This window comes from Chiloscyllium plagiosum, chromosome 18 (genome assembly GCF_004010195.1).
Source record: "Chiloscyllium plagiosum isolate BGI_BamShark_2017 chromosome 18, ASM401019v2, whole genome shotgun sequence".
NCBI classification, from domain to species: Eukaryota; Metazoa; Chordata; class Chondrichthyes; order Orectolobiformes; family Hemiscylliidae; genus Chiloscyllium; species Chiloscyllium plagiosum.
The window spans coordinates 16,336,742-16,357,132 of NC_057727.1; the positions used below are offsets into that span (position 1 = coordinate 16,336,742).

General features: G+C 40.7%; 1 protein-coding gene across 5 annotated transcripts in view; it reads right to left on the minus strand.

The window, feature by feature from the left end:
• Positions 1–3,905: 3,905 nt before the first annotated feature.
• LOC122558878 (SRSF protein kinase 3-like) overlaps positions 3,906–20,391 on the minus strand; it is a 54,207-nt gene continuing 37,721 nt past the window's right edge. For 4 of the 5 annotated variants that reach the window (XM_043707779.1, XM_043707780.1, XM_043707783.1 and 1 more), the window contains 2 exons: positions 13,694–13,786; positions 3,906–5,672 (listed from right to left, as the gene is read on the minus strand). In XM_043707779.1, the coding sequence (XP_043563714.1) occupies positions 5,488–5,672; positions 13,694–13,786 (278 nt within the window). In that variant the 3' untranslated portion in view covers positions 3,906–5,487. The remainder of the gene's footprint in view (positions 5,673–13,693; positions 13,787–20,391) is intronic. The other variant, XM_043707781.1, reaches the window with a different exon arrangement.

Consider the following 20,391-nt stretch of genomic DNA (forward strand, 5'->3'; position numbering starts at 1 on the left):
TTATTTCACAAATCTGGTAAAACTGATTTACAAATTCATATATACTGTGAATCCCCTTTACATCCTTTATTTCTATCATTTGTCTTATCATGCCTTCTTTTGTCTTCTTCTGTTCTCATTTCTGTCACTGCATCTTTTCCTATTTCCCCCCCCCCCCCCCAATCACTTCAGGAATCATTCTTTTTCCTTTTCTTCTTTTTTTCTCCTTTCTGGTCACTCTATTCCTCCTCAGAAGCTATTTGTTTATATCTTTCAGTTCTGACAATAGATGTAAGACCTGAAACGTTAGCCTTTTTCTTTTCCCGACAGATTCCACTTGACCTGCTAAGTTTTGCCAGTGTTTTCTGTATTTATTTATTTCTATGCAATTGTGCCAACCAACCACCCCATTTCTGAGGACTCTAGCTCAAAGATTCTACATCTCTTTCTGTTATTCAGTTGCTATCAATTGTCATTAATTTTGAGTCACACCTATATTGAGAGTTGAGAACGTGCAAAGTGCACACCAAGGCAGGCTATTGCCAACAGTGATATTTTTAGGGACAAAATTGTAGGACAGACAGCAAACCATTTGAAAGAGTAAAACTCTGTCTACCAAGCGTGAGAGAAAACCCAGCAGAGTGAATGAAGCTGTATTGCTAAAGCCACTGAAAGGAATAAAGTTGTGTTCATTAAACTGAAATCCCATTGGGATAAATAGAGCTATTCTTTTTGTACCCTGGGTTTGCAATCACAAATAAATAAAGATGCTTTTCATAACACACCTCATAGGAGAAGGTAGGGGTAGAGGAAAGTACTTTTAATACAAGGAATTCCTCTGATGGTATTCATTTGAACTTACTACCTTTTTAGAAGAGATTTTGACTTTAACTTTTCGCACACAATGCTTACATCAAACATGTAATTCTAGGTCCCAATCTCACAAGGAAGCTATTCAACAGCTACATGCAACCTTAATCCAGGAGGCCATTTATGGGACTTTTTGTATAGGTTACCCTGCTTTCAAATTGTTCCTTTTGCATGATGATTCAGTCTTTGGATACTGAATTACAACTGAACAAAAAGGTGAGCCATTAATACAAGAGGAAAATATTAGGATGCTGGAATTCTGAGATACGGACAGAAAATAGTGAAAAAAGCAGGTTTGGCAGGATCTGCAGCAGACAAAAAGAGTTAATGTTTCAGGCTGATGACCTTTTTCAGAGATGTATATCCGGCATTTTCTCATTTTATTATTTGAGAGTGCCATGTAAGCAAAGTCCTCTTTATCTCCCCTTTACCCCTGAATAAAGAGGCTTAACTCTTTAACTGATGTACTGCATTCTTTCAGTAATTAATGTTTGCCATTACATCATGCATCATTTATCTTATATTGTGTAAATTAAGCTGTATTGCCAGAGGCCAACTGTCATAATCCATAGAGGTTTTAATTCCTGGCTGCTTTGGCATTCAACATACCTCTGAATAATAAGGATAAGTCAAATTATCTGTCCTATTCTATTCACCAATAACTGTACCAGTCAAGTCCTGTACTTAATAAATTGATTGTTAACTTATTTTGTTGAGACAACCGGACATCCCTAGGTTTTTCACAGCAAGATAATTCTGGACATTATTTAACAGAAAAAGTCACACAATGATACACGAAACCTTCATCATGGGTAAGGCACAATGTTTCAAACCACCATGCAAACCGGCTGAAGGCTGAGAGATGACCCAAACAGCAGTCGTAAAATTATAAATTGGTTATATACATAGAGAAGATGTTAGAAGCTAAAACAAGGGGCCATAAATATAAGATAGTTACCATGAAGGAGTTCAGAATACATTTTTCTACCCAGAGAGGTTGAAGAATATGGTGCTTGCTTCCGCAAGTAGTTGAGGGAATTAGCAAAAATGCATTTAATGAAAATCTAGCTAAGCACAAAGGGAGAAAAGAATAGAAAGGTATGTTGTAGGTGGTCCAAGAAGAGAATTGGGAGGAAGCTAGTGTGACATACAAAGGCCAGCACACATCTGTTGGGTGTTAACAGATTCCAAGCTACCTAGTGAGTTTGAAATCAAGACGTTTTTCTTTTTTTGTGGAGAGTATTTATTGACTTGCTCAGTCTTACCCCTCTCATCTCACAGCCAGTGTTAGAAGTATTCCCTTTAAATATGTGCCCAAATTTTTATTCACCTCCTGCATCATCTTAACTAAATTTTCAATGTGGAAAACTAGACATCAATGTTGGACTGTATCCCTGTTTCTTTCCTGTATTTCTATGTAATTCTATTCAATTCTCTGCCTTGCCAAAGTCATTCCTTTCCATTCTCAATTGCACATACCAGCACTTACTTTCTAGGGCAGAATCCTAGTTATTTTTCAAAGATTTTCATATCTATTTAGTGTTTTTCTTCTTGAATGAATAATTAAACAATGCGTGGGAGGAAGATGCAGCATATGTCCGTCCTTAAGAAATAAAAATCCAATTTATTTTCTGAAAGTCTTTACAAATTTTTTACACATTTTCAAGGACTTAGATCTTTGAACATGTAGAGACAGAATCGGTCCTAACCAGTCCTGACTAAGTTGCATGTCAACATGAAAAACATCAGATCAGAAAGAAATTAAACTCAGTAGCAGCCTACAGTGCTTGGAATCAAAGGGATCACATCCAGTTAGTCAGAATTTATCAACAACTCACACTGTAATAGACTTCAAAGAGGTCATAAAAGCAAAGTTAGACTTTCCAAATACTGTAAGCCAAAATCAGAAAGTGCTTGAGAAACACAACAGGATCTGTGGAGACAGAGAAGCAAAGTTAAAATTTTGAGTCTGACATGTCCAAAGGTGTGCAGGTTAGATAGATTGGTCATGCCACCTTGTTTGGAGAATCCAGGGATGTGTAGGCTAGTTAGATTAACTATGGTAATTGCAAGATTAAGTGAATAGGGTAGGGAGCTGGGCTTGGGTGAGATGCTCTTCAGAGGGTCAATGAAGACTCGATGGGCCGAATGGCCTCTTTCTATACTGTAGGAATTCTATGATAAAGTGCTTCCACAATTCTATAATAACTCATCTTTGGAACCATATCTACATCCAAGCTTCTCCACAGGTTCCTTTCACTGTGCAGATGCTGAGCACCACCACCAGATTTGTGTCTCATGTCTATTCACAGCTGAACGGTGCTAAAATTACTGAAAAAAAACCCTTTCTTATTTGTGTGATAGCTGCTTTACTTATTATTTGGAAACTTAGGTTCTACAGTAAATGGAACCATGTATAGCTTTATGTTTGATGTTTATGTCTATGTCGTGTAGGTTAAGGGGAGACATCATTTTAACTTAGTTTTTAAGCTCTGTGATTAATGCAGATAGGAGAAAGTGAGGTCTGCAGATGCTGGAGATCAGAGATGGAAATGTGTTGCTGGAAAAGCGCAGCAGGTCAGGCAGCATCTGGGGAACAGGAGAATCGACGTTTCGGGCATTAGCCCTTCTTCAGGAATCATGCAGATACTCTGGAAATTTGTTTACGTGCATTTAAATAAGGCTTTTAAAATGCTTGATGCGAATAATTCAGTGCTTTAAAAAAAACAAGGGTAAAAGAGAGAAAAATATTGGGCTGTTGCCCAGAAGTATCCTATAACACAATAAGATGGAGACAGAAATAAGTTTTTGTGGATTTTGTGGGCGGCACAGTGGCACAGTGGCTAGCACTGCTGCCTCACAGCGCCAGAGACCCGGGTTCAATTCCCACCTCAGGCGACTCCCTGTGTGGAGTTTGCACATTCTCCCTGTGTCTGCGTGGGTTTCCTCCCACAATCCAAAAATGTGCAGGTTAGGTGAATTGACCATGCTAAATTGCCTGTAGTGTTAGGTGAAGGGGTAAATGTAGGAGAATGGGTCTGGGTGGGTTACGCTTCAGCGGGTCGGTGTGGACTTGTTGGGCCAAAGGGCCTGTTTCCACACTGTAAGTAATCTAATCTAATCTAAAAAAGTTGTCTGTCAGAAAGAAACAGAACAATCTGGAACATCAGTGAATGTGCAGATTTCTTTCAGAGCATGAAGCAAGCCATTCACAAAGAAATATCTTACCGGTTACCATTGACCAGAAACTGAACTGGACTAATCATATAAATACAGTGGCTGCAAGAATGGATCAGATGCTAGGCATCCTGTGGTGAACAACTCCCCTCCTGATTCTCTAAAGCCTGACAACCATCCATAAGGCACAAGTCATGATTGTGATGGAATACTCCCAACTTGCCTGGATAATTGCAGATGCAACAATAATCAAAAAGCTTGACACCATCAGGACAAAATAGCCTCGTTGATTGGCACTACATCCACAACACTCACTCCCTTCACCACATACACGCAGTTGTTGCAGTAAGTACCATCTATAAGTTGCACTGCAGAAATTCCCCAAGGCTTCCTAGACAACACCTTCCAAGTCCATGCCCACTATCATCTAGAGAGACAAAGGCATCAGAAACTTGGAACCACTTGCAATGTTTCCCCCCCAAGTCATTCACTACCCTTACTTAGAAATATATCACTGTTCCTTCACTGTAACTGGGTCAAAATTCTGGAACACCCTCCCCATCAGCATTATGGATCTCCCTCCAGCAAACGGACTGCAGCGGGTTAAGAAAGCAGCTCACCACCACCCTCTTAAAGGCAATTAGGAATGAGGAATAAATGCGGGCTACATCCCTGAATGAATGAAAATGAAGCCTGTAACATCGGTAATGCAATTTAGCAGTCTCCAAAACAGTCATCCAGAAGAAAAGAATACCTGAGTGGCTTAGAAATTAGAAAGAGAAAAGCTCCAGCTATGGAAGGTTTTAAGGTGCCAGACAGGAAGACATCCTAAAGAGTGTTGATTGCAAGAATTTATGAAATAGGTTAAGAGTAAGTTAATTGTGCTAGCAGTTTTTTTGAGGGTCTCCTTAAGATAATAGCATGGAAAGAGTTCAATAGCAGCCAAAAATAACCTAAGTACAACTGAACAAGCAACTTTAAAGTGTAAATAGGATGACTTTTCACTGAGGTTTGACTACCTGTAAGGTTATTGTGAGGGTAAAAATGTTGAAGCTTTATTTTTTAAAATTGTAATATAATTGTGGCACATACTTATTATATAGCATAAAATGCATGTAGTTTTCTTTGTGTGTTATAAACTTATGGTAAATCACTAGAATTTGATTTGACCAGTATTATCATCAATCAGAATCATAGCTTCCATAATGTAATTATCAAGGAGAATATTCACACGACAAAGCCTTGAGTGAGCCATCACCTCACTGCAAAAGATTATTTTGTTATTTATATTTTATTTTGAGAATGTATTAATTTGATTTCATTCCAAAGTCTCTAATATATTTTTGTGCAAAACACAGTGCACTAAATGCTGCAGATCCTCAATTATCCAGCAACTTCCATTACCCAGTAGAAAGTTATACCTCCGTTTCAGCAAGTAATAGGAAGAAAGTTTTCAGGGAACTAAATGGTCAGCCATGGATGTTGAAGGCATTCTGCTGCAGTTGCCCGTTCTTCTGGTATAAACCTGAGCATTTGATGGAGAAAATCTGAAAATATAGCTGCATCTGCCAAGGGAAACTCATATTTCTCTACAAGTACATCGTACAATCCCCAGTGCCTTAATGTCTTGATATGACGTAGCTCACCTGAGAACAGAAACAGAACCAAAAGTAACATGTTGGTGTAGTATTGTTTCAATTTTATGCAGTTGCAATTGGACATTCAATTGGACATTATACCTATTCAACACTACTTTATGTTTATTATTTTGAGAAATCTTGCAGATTATGTTAATTTTTATTTCATGGTAAGTTCCTAATCCCCAATAGCTCTATAATTTCAATTAATGAGATGACTAACTAAAGGGAGGTGGGAAGGGATAACTGGATGTAAATCCAACAGAAAAATCAGAAGATATCTCCTGTCAGGTTAATTTATAAAGCATTATTGGACAAAATCAATACATTCCAGACTTAAGATACCATTTATGAGGGAATATGTTTGTAAAGATATAATCTGAGAGATGCTGCTGGTGAAAATGTCTTGCACATTTTCCACCTACAAATTGGTTCAGTGTGTTTCTCTGAGTCAAAAGGGTTGTAATCCAAAGTCCACTATAGAAGCTCCATGAGAAAATGCCATATTACCAGAGATGTCAACCTTTACAGAAATATTAACACAAGGTCACACTTTTCAATTTATGCAAACACAAAAGATATGATTGAGACTGCTGATTTTTGGATTGTTTAGAGCTATCATTCAGCAAAAGATCTTTGGGTCTTCTGGAACAATAGTAATGTCTCTACTGTTCCAGTTATAGCTACAAATCTGCTCCATGGCCTTTTCCTTCCCAGTATGCTTCCCAAACTAATTCAAGTCATAGAATCATAGAGGTGTACAGCACGGACACAGACCCTTTAATCCAACATGCCCAAGCCGACCAGATATCCTAAAATTAATCTAGTGCCATTTGCCAGCATTTGATCCACATCCCTCTAAACCCTTCATATTCATATACACATTCAGATGCCTTTTAAATGTTGTAATTGTACCAGCCTCCACCACTTCCGATGGCATCTCATTCCATACACGTACCACCCTCTGCGTGAAAAAGTTGCCCCTTAGGTCCCTTTTAAATCTTTCCCCTCTCACCTTAAACCTATGTCCTCTAGTCTGGACTCCCCCACCCAGGAAAAGACCTTGTCTATTTACTCTATCCGTGCTCCTCATGATTTTATAAACCTGTATAAGATCACACCTCACCTCTGATGGTCCAGGGAAAACAGCCCCAGCTTATTCAGCATCTCCCTATACTCAAATCCTCTAACCTTGGCAACATCCTTGTAAATCTTTTCTGAACTCTTTCAAGCTTCACAACATCCTTCTGATAGGAGGAAGCCCAGAACTTCACTCAATATTCCAAACATGGCCTAACCAATGTCCTGTACAGCCGCAACATGATCGCCCATCTCCTGTACCCAATGCTCTGATGAATAAAGGAAAGCGTACTAAATGCCTTCTTCACTATCCTATCTACCTGCAACTCCACTTTCAAGGAACTATGAATCTGCACTCCATGGTCTCTTTGTTTAGCAACACTCCCCAGACCTTAACATTAAGTGTATAAGCACCTCACATTTATTTAAATTAAACTCCATCTACCAATACTTGGTCTATTGGCCCGTCTGATCAAGATCCATTGTATTCTTACAAACTTGAATAAGTCCCACTTTTTTCCTTTTCAGCTTCCAGTATTCCAAACAAATGTTTCCTACCTCATTACAATAGAAACATCTTGGCTTCTGATTTTCTTTCCTGTCTCAATACTTCCCTTTCTGACCTGAAGATGAGACCGTTGGGTATTTCCATTCTTAACCCTGGTTATTTGCCTCCCTTTAACTTTTCCAGTTTCTATTCCTTTGAATTTGTGAGGATGACAGAAGAAAAGGTTTTTTTTTGGGATCTGTTCATAATCAGCATCAATTATTGCTGCCTATCTAACAGTTGAAATTGGTTGGTCTTCAACAGGAGTTTTTATTATAGAAGGTTACTAAATTTTAAAAGTTTTAAATTCTTCTTGCACCATTGAACTTTGGCCCGCTCCTCCTTCATAGCTCCATAGTTCCCTTTATTCAACAGAAGTACTGTCACTTCCGACTGTATCCTCTCCCTCTCAAATTGCAGATTGAAGCTTATTGTATTATGGTCACTACTTCCCAATGGCTTCTTCACTTCGAGGTCTCTGACCAATTCTGGTTCGTTACACAATACCAGATCCAGAATTGCCTTCACCCTGGTCGGCCCCAGCACCAGCTGCTCTAAGAATCCATCTCTGAGGCACTCCACAAAGTCTCTTTCTTGAGGCCCAATACCACCCTGATTCTCCCAGTCTACCTGCATGTTAAAATCCCCCATAACAACTGTAATGACATCTTTGCGACAGGTCAATTTCAGCTCCTGATTCAACTTACATCCGACATCCAGACTACTGTTTGGGGGTCTGTAGATGACTCCCAAGAGGGTCTTTTTACCCTTAGTATTTCGTAGCTCTATCCACACTGACTCTACATCTCCTGACTCTTGGTCCCCCCGCGCAAGGGACTGAATATCGTCCCTTACCAACAAGGCCACCCCCCCCCCTCTGCCCGTCAGTCTGTCCTTATGATAGCACGTGTAGGCTTGAATATTCATTTCCCAGGCCCTGTCCACTTGAAGCCACGTCTCAGTTATCCCCACAATATCGTATCTGCCAATTTCCAAAAGAGCCTCAAGCTCATCCATCTTATGTCTAATGCTTCGTGCATTCATTTTTAGTATTTTTAATTTGTTACTGCTCTCACCCTTCCCATCAACCCTTATTTCACTCAACCTTACAGCATGATCCCTTTCTGAGTTTTCTGCCTCATTGATACAGTTGTCTTTCTTGACTTCTCTTGTTCTAACTTTCCCTTCAATTTCCTTTTTAAACATCCAGCTTGTCCCCTCCCCCCCGCTACTTAGTTTAAATGTAGCGGTGTTGCAGTAGAAAACCTGCCTGCCAGAATGCTGGTCCCTAACCTATTAAGGTGCAAGCCGTCTGTCTTGTAGAATTTATGCTTACCACAAAATATACTCCAGTGGTCCAAGAACTTAAATCCTTGCTTCCTGCCCTTGAGTTTCGAAGACTGAGAGGGGATCTGATTGAGACTTATAAGATTATTAAAGTATTGGACACTCTGGCAGTAGGAAACATATTTCCACTGATGGGTGAGTGCCGAACCAGAGGACACAGCTTAAAAATACGGGGTAGACCATTTAGGACAGAGGTCAGGAGAAACTTCTTCATCCAGAGAGTGGTGGCTGTGTGGAATGCTCTGCCCCAGAGGGCAGTGGAGGCCCACTCTCTGGATTCATTTAAGAAAGAGTTGGATAGAGCTCTCAAAGATAGTGGAATCAAGGGTTATGGAGATAAGGCAGGAACAGGATACTGATTAGGAATGATCAGCCATGATTATATTGAATGGCGGTGCAGGCTCGAAGGGCTGAATGGCCTACTCCTGCACCTATTGTCTATTATCTATTGTCTAATAACCTCTCTGAGAGCTTCAGATGTAGTTTAAATTATAATGCCTTATCAACTTATCAAAACTACGTTTCTCAACCCTTTTGAATTCAATATAGTTTGTCCCGTTGCTTCCTTAAATTCCAAAACCTTTGCTTAAATGCTTCAGGCACTAATTCATATGCAGCCAGTTCGGCTTTGATCACTGATTATAGTCCTGAGGAACCTTATCTGCCAGTGAGGGATAGATTTCCTGTGCTTTTCCTGTCAACTTACTCTTCATAAACAATGGCCAGTCCTTTTCTGTTCAATTCACTTGTCCAGACATTTTTTTCAAAAGATGTAAAGAATGACTCCACATCCTTTTCCTCATTACAGAATTGCCTTAAATATTTTCTTACTGGAGTTCAAATTATGACTCAAATTCTCCCCACCATAGTCTGCATCAGCATCTGATGTCTCCTGTCTCAACTGCACTATTTTAATCTTATATTTAAATTCTCTCACTTTCTCATTTTGCAATCCTCATTCTAATTTTCTCATGTCCATTCTCTTAAATTCCATTTTCTTTTCCTTCTCTTCTTGTCTTTCCTTCTCCTTCTCTGCCCTTTCCCTGATTGCTTTTCTTTCTCTCTTGTCTTCCTTCTTTTTGCTTTTGGATTTCCACCTCCAGTTTTTTTTATTATTTCTCTCCACATACTCAAGCTGCTTGAAGTGTAATTGAATGTCACCTGATTCCAGTATTTCCCTATCTGAAGTAGTTCTCATACAGACTTATAAAACCACGACAGGCAGAAATAAGGTGAATAGCAAGGGTCTTTACCTCAGGGTGGGGGAGTTCAAAACTAGAGAGCATGTTTTTAAAGTGAGAGGAAAAGGTTTAAAAGGGACCTGAGAGGCAACTTTTTCATGCAATGGGTGGTTCATATATGGAATGAACTGCCAGAGGAAGTGGTAGATGCATATAAAAGACATTTGGACAGATACGTGAATAGGAAAGATTTAGAGGGATATGGGCCAAATGCAGGTAAATGGGAGTAGTTTAGTTTGAGAAACTTGGTCAGCATGGATGAATTGGAATGAAGGGTCTGTTTCAGTGCTGTATGTTCTATGCTATGCATGACTCCATGAATCTATTTTGTCTTTCATTTGAATCCAAGTGCTATGGTCTTAAAGACATTATCTCTGCCTTTTTAGGCAATGCTACCTCCAATTTACCAGATAAAGTCAATTGACTTTGGTTTTGAAATGTTATTTAAGATTGCTAGTGATAATTCTGCCGCCTAAGGAAGTCTTTTGCTGTTTCCAGTGCAGTGCCTTAAAGGTGCAGTTGCAATAGTCTGACTGGACCGAAGGGCTGCTCTGAAATAGACAACTGGTGGTGGTTTAATCTGCGGGTCTCCATACCTTCGGCAAGTGGAGAGGATAAGAAAGAGTTGGATATAAGAATTGAACCCACTCATAAAGCCATAGAGTAATACAGTAAGGAAACAGGCCCTTTGGCCCAAACTGGTCCATGTTGAGCATGGTGCCCACTCAGTTTATTCCAATTACCCGCATTTGCTCCATATCCCTCTAAACCCTTCCCATCCACGTGCCTATCCAAATGTTGTAACTGCCTGTTCTCTGGCAGCCCACTCCAAATACGCAACATACTCTGCGTGAAGAAGTTGCCCCTCAGGTCCTTCTTAAATCTTTCCCCTCTCACCTTAAACCTATGCCCTTTAGTTTTCAATTCCCCATCTCAGGGAGAAAGAATATCTGCATTCATCCTATCTATGCCTCTCATGATTTTATACACCTCAATATGGTCAACCCTCATTCTCCTGCATTCTAAGGAATATAGTCCTATGCTGGCCAACCTCTCCCTGTAACTCAGGCCTACTAGTCCTGGCAACATCCTCGTAAATCTTGTTTGTACTCTTTCCAGTTTAACTATGTCATTCCTATAACAGGGTGACCAAAACTGTACACAATACTCCATGTGCGGCATCACCAATGACTTATACAACTGTAACATTATGTCCCAACTTGTATTCAATGCCTCAACTGATTAAGGCCAGCATGCTAAATGCCTTTTTCACCATCCCCGTCTACCTGCGATGCCACTTTCAATGAACTGTGTACTTATACTCCTAGGCATTCTGTTCCACAATACTCCATTTACTAATAGGACCATACCTTTTACTGTATAAGTCCTACCTTGGTTTGACTTTCCAAAGTGTAACATTTCTCTGTACTGAATTCCACTTCCCAATACTCAGCCCACTTCCCCATCTCACCAAGATCCCTCTGTAATGTTTGATAACTTTCCTCACTATCAATGATAACTCCTAATTTTGTATCATCCGGAAATTTACTAATGATGCCTTGTACATTCACATCCAGATCATTTATGTAAATAGTAAATAACAAAGGGCCCAGCACTGACCCCTGTGGCACACCTCTGGTCACAGGCCTCCAGTCTGAGAAACAACCTTCAACCATCACCCTCTGCTTCCTACCAACGATCCAATTTTGAATCCAATTAGCTCCCTAGAGCCCATGCAACCTAAACTTCATGACTAGCCTGCCGTGCAGGACCTTGTCAAAGGCCTTACTAAAGTCCATACAGACAACATCCACTGCCCTACCCTCACCTATCCTTTTGGTTACCTCTTCAAAAATTCCAAAAGATTTGTAAGACATAATTTCCTGAGGACAAATCCATGCTGACTATCCCTAATCAGACCTTGACTATCCCTAATCAGACCTTGACTATCCAAATGTTGGAAGAAGTAAGGACTGCAGATGCTGGAGATCAGAGTCGAAAAGTGTGTTGCTGGAAAAATACAGCAGGTCAGGCAGCATCCGAGGAGCAGGAGCATCAACGTTTTGGGCAGAAGCTCTTCATCAGGAATGTGAGGGAGGGAAAGGGGACAAAGAGATAAATAGAAGAGTGGGAGTGAGGTAGCTGGGAAGGTGATAGTTAGATGCCAGATGGGGGCTGATGGTGTAAGGTTGAAGGGGAGAGTGGAGCGGATAAGTTGGAAAGAAGATGAACAGGTCTGGTCAGGTCCAAATTGTGATGGTCTGATTGTAGTCTTGAACTGTCCTATCTGTCGATTTTCGTTCCCCCCTATATGCTCCATCTTTCCCTCTGACCTATCACCATCACCCCCCCCCCCCCCCAACCTGCATCTACCTATCGCCTTCCCAGCTACCTCACTCCCCCATTCCCACCCTTCTATTTATCTCCCAGCCCCCTTCCCCCCCGCACCTCCCACCCCAACCATCACATTCCTGATGAAGGGCGTATGCCAAAACGTTGATTCTCCTGCTCCTCAGATGCTGCCTGACCCACTGTGCTTTTCCAGCACCACACTATCCAAATGTTGGTTGATCCTGTCCCTCAGTATCCTCTCCAATAACTTGCCTACCACTGATGTCAGGTTGACTGGTCTATAATTCCCTGGCTTGCCTTTGCTACCTTCCTTGAACAATGGAATAATATTAGTCACTCTCTAGTCTTCTAGTGTAACCCTAATCTAATCCTCACCTTAACTCTAATCTTTCTGTATGTTTGTTTGTCTCTCTCTCTCTCTCTCTCTAGATGTGCCTGTGTCTCTGTGACTCATTTCAGTTTCTAACCCGCTCAGTGAACTTCGAACCTATTAGTTTAACTTGTTACTAACCCTTCATTCTTGATTATCTGCGCATCCTATTGCAGGAACCTGCAGCCATAACAGAGTTCAAAATAGGCATTGAGTTCCTTGCTCTGAAATTATGTAGCCATCCTAGTAAATCCTGTTTTTAAAAAAACACTTCTTTCTCATTGCTGTTAACAGTTTTCAAAGATACAAAAATAAAAATCACACGGTCCTTGCGCTACCTCTAGACCTGAAGGTCTGAGTTGAAGTCCAACTCAGGATGCAGTGGCCACTAAAGTCTGTCATAATGTGATTTTATTAAAAAAGTAAAAGATAGCTTACAATGTCAAATGAGTCTCAGAGGCAAGTGACCCAGAGATATAACTGAAAAAAAACATTAGACTCGAAGAAACTATGATGGGTATTCCTGGAATTGGAAGTGAGATATGTTACCCACCTGAGTCTTTGGCACATGGAGAGTTTCGAAACTCCTAGCAGGAGTTAGTCACTTGTGTGCTAGCCAATTGATGCATAGACATATACAGTTCAATGTAAAAAGCAATCACACTATATGGTATGGTGTAGTATTGAGTGACACAGCTTAATCATTATTTTTTTTTAGATAACCAGTTACACCTAATGTAGCAGATGTTCGACTTCACCTCAATGTTACTGAGGAAAGAAGCTGTGAAATTGCATGCATGAATTGGGGAAAGAGATACTTGGGCCTAGCCATAGTCAAACTAAGACCAATGCACTGATTTATCAGGTGGCCTTTAAAATACAATATTGGAGAATTATAGACTTTACAGATAATAATTTGTACTTAACACAGTTCGGGATTTATATGATTTGGAGGTGCCAGTGTTGGACTGGGGTGGACAAAGTTAAAATCACAAAATCAGGTTATAGTCCAACAGGTTGATTTGGAAGCACTAGCTTTCGGAGCACTGTTCCTTCATCAACTGGTTGTGATTGATATTATCTGTTACCATACCTTTCAGGTTGAAAAATTCTTTGGAGTACTTTCCAGATAATGCACAATTCAATGGGATTCTCCCCAGCAGTTCAATAATATGTGCAACATGATCTGTTTTGGAAAAGAACAGGGGAGAAGGAATGGAAGATGAGCAAAGAAAAATAAAGGAAAGCAACATCTACTTACATGATTGAGTAAGATGCTTTATAGCAAATCTTAAAACCTATTTAACTATTAATCTCTCTATGCCTGAGTAGGTGGGTTCACTAAAATCCACTTGTGAAATAACCATAACGAGGGTATGCATTGCCCAAGTCAAAGTATCAGTCTGTGCCAGTGCATGTAGAAGAGAAATGGTGTGCTTGTAGAGTGAGAGAGTGCATAGCAATAAAACAGATACCAAAAAGGTCAGAAAATAAGTTATAAACAGCCAAGGACAAAAGGACAAAATTCCTGCATGGGCCTTGGAATTGGTTTGTGGATCTGCTATGTCTTGTGCTTTGATATCACACTGAGTTTGGGTTCTTTTTACCATTCCATTCCATTCTAACAGCAAGCCTCCACAGCCGTACTGCATTAGAGTAATAGAGTTGTTCAGCATGGAAACAGACCCTTCAGTTCAGCTTGTCCATGCCAACCCAAATATCCTAAATTAATTCTGTCAATAATGCGTCGACATTTTATGTATTCCACATTGCCTTCTTCGGTTGGTTTTGGCACACTGCTCCAGGTAACACCTGTGTCTAATGCATATTAAGGAAATATGTGACTGGATATATTTTGACCCTGCCTGTAACACCCCATGCCAGGAATTCCAATATATTAGAAACAGTGGAATCCTATTTGGTCCAAGAACCAATCCAAATTTAACATCCGCTTCCATGCATGAGACCCCTCAGACGCTCCACAACAAATCTACCCTCCCAAAATCCTGGAAGTTTTAGCTCCATAGAGATTAATATGTGACAGAGAAATATTTAACTGCCATGGAAACTGACTGACAGAAAAAAAATGTTCCGAGTGAGAAATAGATGAGAAAGCAACAAACATCTTAATTGACACGTTATCGCAGTGCCTTGGAATCAAGATTGATGGTCAGGCTAAGCGAGTCCTCAGATGGCAGAGAAGCTGAATTTTGGATTCATAAGTTTGTCCCCAGTGGTGGGGTTGATGGGGGTGGGGGTGGGGGTGGGAGTGGTACATTATTGTGTGGAGAAATGGAACTCATGATCCCAGGATTGTCTTCCTTCCTTTTTCTTTGCTGTTGTCATTCCACTTTGCAGCCTCAATTGGCTTGCATCTTGATGGATCAAGAGGAACCATGTTAAGATGTTGACTGCTTTGTCCTCCCAGTCACTGCCATTAATACTTCCGCGCTTAAAGATGAGCTTCATCATAACCTTGCACCTTTTCCTTTTGCAAACCCCTCCACCCCCTTTGAGGGTTGGCCAATGGAGAGCAGAGAAAAGAGAAGCTGCTGAGGGAGGTAATTTTTGGGTATCTGAACAGAACAGTCCAGGTTCTTCAGGAGCAGGGCTTCGATACTGGTAGATGCAGCTTCCTGGAGGACGCTCACATTGGTCCAGCAAAAAATACACAAAATGGAGCAAAGAGAGTAATAGAAAAGACTGACCTAAGCAGTCAGATGAAGATGAAAGCAACATACTGCGGATACTGGAAGCCTGAAATAAAAACAGAAAACACTGGAAACACTCAGCAGGCCAGGCAGCACCTCTAGAGAGGGGAACAAAGGCCAATGGCCCATTCTGATGAAAGATCATCAATCTGAAACATGAAGTCTTTTTCTCTTCACTGATGCTACCGGACCAACTGAGTTTTCCAGCATTGTCTGTTCTCATTTTGTGCCAGATAAAGCGTGGGCAGAATTTGAGACAGAAAAATGAAACTCAGATATATCATGATGATAGGTGTGTGCGCGTGCGCACAATTGTGTTAGAGAGAGAGAGAGAGAGTGTGTGTGTAAGAGAGAGACAGACAGACAGTGTGTATGTATATATGTGTGTGTGTGTTTGTTCATATTTGTTTAGCTATTGGATACTGACATGAGGTGGAAGGTCAGGTAACACATGTTGAGCATTTAGCCAGCATGGCAGTCTGAATATTGTGACATCTGCAGTTGGATTTATGACTTTGTGTGTGTTTATTTTTAGCTTGGGATGTGACATAAGCAACAGGGTGGCACAGTACCTCAGTGGTTAGCACTGCTGCCTGGCAGCACCAGGGACCCAGATTTGATTCGACCTTTGGGTGACTGTCTGTGTGGAGTTTGTGCATTCTCCCCATGCCTGCATGTGTTTCCTCCGGGTGCTTTGGTTTCCTCCCACAGTCCAAAGATGTGTGGGTTAGATGGATTGGTCATGCTAAATTGCTCACAGTGTTCAGAAATGTGCAAGTGAAGTGGGTTAGCCATGGGAAATGCAGGGATAGGGTAGGGGGATAGGTCTAGGTGGGATGCTCTTTAGAGAGTCAATGTGGACTCAATGGGCCGAATGGACTGTTTCCACACCATAGGGATTCTATAAATATGAAAATATTTAAGATCATGTCAGCATTTGCTGAAGCTGATATGTCTGCAATATGAGGAATTCAGCTATTTGATCCCATGGGTGATTCAGTAGTGTTAGCATGAAACAGAAAGTTCAAAGCATGTGCTGACAGTTACAGTCTGTGAGGATCAACAATGGTGCAGAAAGTCCAATAAACTGGCCTTCAGTGCAGGGGCGTCGATGAAGGAATGTTTCAAGGCATTGACTGACAGGGGAGCAAAGGCAGTTTATGAATGTGTAGTGAAAGGCAAGACGGGTCATTTGAAAGGCACATTTTCTTTCGGATGAAACACAAAGAGAGCATTGGTAGATGAATTTGCAACTTGTTTGAGGCACGTAACTCATGGATATGATTACATTTTGATGGCTCTGAATAATCAGATAATGGATCGGGTGGTCCAACAATGCATGTTGGACAAGCTGAGGTGCAGGCCACTGGAACGAGGAGGTGAATTAACGTTGGATGACACTTTGAAAATAGTAGCTGCATTGGAAGCAGTGGATGGACAATTTCATAGCAAGAAACTTGTCCTCACCACCACCAGTGGCACAGCAAATGCTGAGGTGAACTGAGTAACCCAATGGAATCCAGGTATACATAAATATAAACAGCAAAACACTGGTAGAGAGTGTTTCAGGTGTGGCAATTTGGAACATGATGGAAAAGATGCAGTTGCTCTACCAAGGGGGAAAAAAGCATAAATTTCAGGGGGAAAGACAACTTTGCTAAGAAGTGCAGAAGCAAAACTATAGAGAGAGGAAAGCCCAGCAAACAATGTAAAGGAAAAGGAGGTGAGAATTGTGAGATGCATTGAAGCAGATACAGAGTGAGGACATGAATAGCAATTGTGGATACATGATTTTGGTCAATCCTGAGAATGTTCCAGTATTATTGGTGAGGTGGATTTGAGTATTATTGTAGATTCTGGCAGCAACAGTGACATCATTTGCAGGGCACTGTGGGAGGAAGTGAAGACAAGGAAAATCAAAGGAGATCTTGAAAATTTCAAAGATGTATCCTCACACATCAGAAATAATGCTTCAAACCGTTAGCTGTTTCCCTGAGGATGTGACAACTGGAGATCAGAGTGTAGAGACAGAACTTGGAGTAATTGAGGACAATAATGAATCTCTTCTAAGTAGAGAAACTGCCCAAGCCTTGGAGTGCTGTACATCACATTAAATGTGAATTCTGTGAAGACCCATGCAAAGTTAAGAAAGAAGTCTGGATCAGATTGGAGGTTGCACAGCTACTAAGTGGCATTAACCATTGCTGAGAATATGATGCCTGTAGTTACACCTTTTGATCTGAGAGGCAAAATTGAGGGATAGATCAAAGAACTGATTAATGAAGGCATCTTGAAGCCTGTTGACGTGGATGAGCCCTGTTGCAGTTGTGTTCTTATGCGACAAGTGAATGGAGTAACAGTGGAAGAAAGTCACCCAATTTGCACTAAGGAAAAATGATTTCAGGAAATGTCAACAAGTATTTTCCAAATTAAACTTAAAATCAGAATTCCATCAGCTGTTTCATCCTGTTTCTTGGAAGATGACAACTTTTTATCATTCATTGTGGACTTTACTAACACAGGAGATTCAGATTTGGCATCAGCGTGGAAGCAGAGATTTCCCAACACAAAACCTTGGGATCCCAGGAACAACTAATATCTCAGATGGCATCATTATTCATGACGCTAATGCGAGGAACACTTTGAGAGATTCGGGTTAGTGCCTGTATTAGCTAGATTGCAGTCGGCAGAGTTTATGGTAAAGGCATGTTTTCATTTGAGTACATGTGGCAATAAACCAAATTCAAATTATTGCAACAGAGTGACTATCAGTCATTCTAATCACACAATATGCCGTGATACATTTCATAGACCACTTGAAGACTACATGCAAGTGACAAGCATTCAGTATCACAAAGCAACCCCTAAAGAGCCATAGGCATAAGGGGAAGTGGAACCACCAAACCAGTCCTATGGAAATGGATGAGGATTGTTCAGGTTGAAGACAAAGACTGTAAGGAAGCATGTTACGACATGGGGTAAAAGCCCCTTGCTAATTTAAACCAGCAACACAGAAAAGATTTATCCCGTGCAGCAACCTGTAAAAATTTGAGAGGCAAAGAACTATCCCAAAAGTCACTATTTAAAGTAAAAATTAACAACTTTTTTTTAGTCTAGCAAAGAATATGAACTAACTACTATTTATAACTCATTTACCTAAACCTATCTATTACCCTCCCCTCTACAATACTGGTCTGATAAACCCCCCCCGATTAGGAGTTATTGAAAAATTCAAATTTCAAAAGCAGCCAGCAGTCGAATCTTTTCTTTGAAAGCAAATCCACAGAGGAAGATACAATGTTGGTGTCAATGTTTTTTCTGTGCAAACTCCTTCTCTTGACAGTTACCTCTCAGAGAGTTCTCACTAGCAGCCTACATCTGTTGGGCAATTGGCAGTTCTCCTTCAACTGTTCAATTTTTTCCTGTTTAATACCCCAAAACATCAGATCATTTCATTGGTTATAATATTGTCAAAATACCAAATTCAAATTTGATTGGAGTTTAGTATCTTGGGACATAATTTAAAGTGATTGGCTGAATTTGAATTTGTTTTTGTCTCCTAGCAATCTAACCAGTGCTAGCTGTTCTGACCAAGCATTGTATTGTTACCTTGTTCTGGACTATCTGCGCCTCTCTAAGTTCTTGCTAGCTTTCAACTCTCTTAAAGGTGCAGTACCGCTTACACCCTTCATAACAAGGCATTACTGTCATATATGGCCATGTATAGAGTAACCCCACACATAATGATGGGAAAAAGCCCAACTAAATTGTTATTTAGACTCAAAATACACTCCTAGATACCAGACCTGAGGAACATCAATGTTGATAAGGAAGCTTACGATGGAGATTCTGAGAAAAACAGTGCTTCAAAGTTTTATAGAGACTACAGGAAAGAAGATGAGAGGTGATGAAATATTGTTTGAGGAAGATAGATACAGTATTTTACCCCAAGCTGTACATTGCCAAGGAGGGAATTAGGGTAACAGTGCCGTCACCCAGAAGAGTACTACATAACAACAATTCTTAATGTGTCAGTAGATATCAGTGTGACCAAGATAAAGCAGCAGATGAACCAGCTGTAAGAACTGAAGCAATGCTGACATTCAGCAATCAAAAAGTCTATACCAGCAATGCCAAGAGCAAGCAGTCAGCATCAGTCCAAAGGGATAAACATTGGTCACGATTAGGAAATATCATTGTTAGCTCCTAAGGCAACAGGCAGATCATGCCAAAATGATATGACTTTAAGACAATTTATAATCATTTAGTGACAGAACATGAAATTAGAAATAGCATTTCCAGAAAGTGAAGTGCTGAGCAAAAGATGAAAACTATACTGGGCTGAGATGCACTGAACATACCTGAAATTTGTAATTGAAGAAATGCAATTAAACAGTGAGTTGAGAAAACAATGATTTGATCAGCTTATTTGATCAATTTATTGATGCATATTTGGCATGGGGTGCAATCTAAGCTGCATATATCAAGCAGAAAAACCAATGGACAGGACAGGTCTTTGGTCTAATAAGGGAGGGGTATCGTGAGTGAGTGAGTGAGAGAGAGAGAGACAGACAGACAGACAGAGAAACAGAGAGAGAGTTTGTGTGGGTGAATGAGAGAGAGGAAGAGAGAGAGTGTGAGTGTGTGAACATATGGGATCCATTGACCTGGACATAGAAGGTCAGATGCCACATGGTGGCAAGTTACCCAGCATGACTAATCTGACACTAGGAGATAGATTTGAGTGTTGTCAGCCTGAGGTGTGACAAAGCTGAAAATGTGTTGCTGGAAAAGCGCAGCAGGTCGGGCAGCATCCAAGGAACAGGAGAATCGACGTTTCGGGCATAAGCCCTTCTTCAGGAATGGTTCAGAGAACACCTCTGGGACACCCGGACCAACCAACCCAACCACCCCGTGGCTCAACACTTCAACTCCCCCTCCCACTCCACCAAGGACATGCAGGTCCTTGGACTCCTCCATCGCCAGACCATAGCAACACGAGTGCCTCATCTTCCGGCTAGGAACCCTCCAACAACAAGGGATGAACTCAGATTTCTCCAGTTTCCTCATTTCCCCTCCC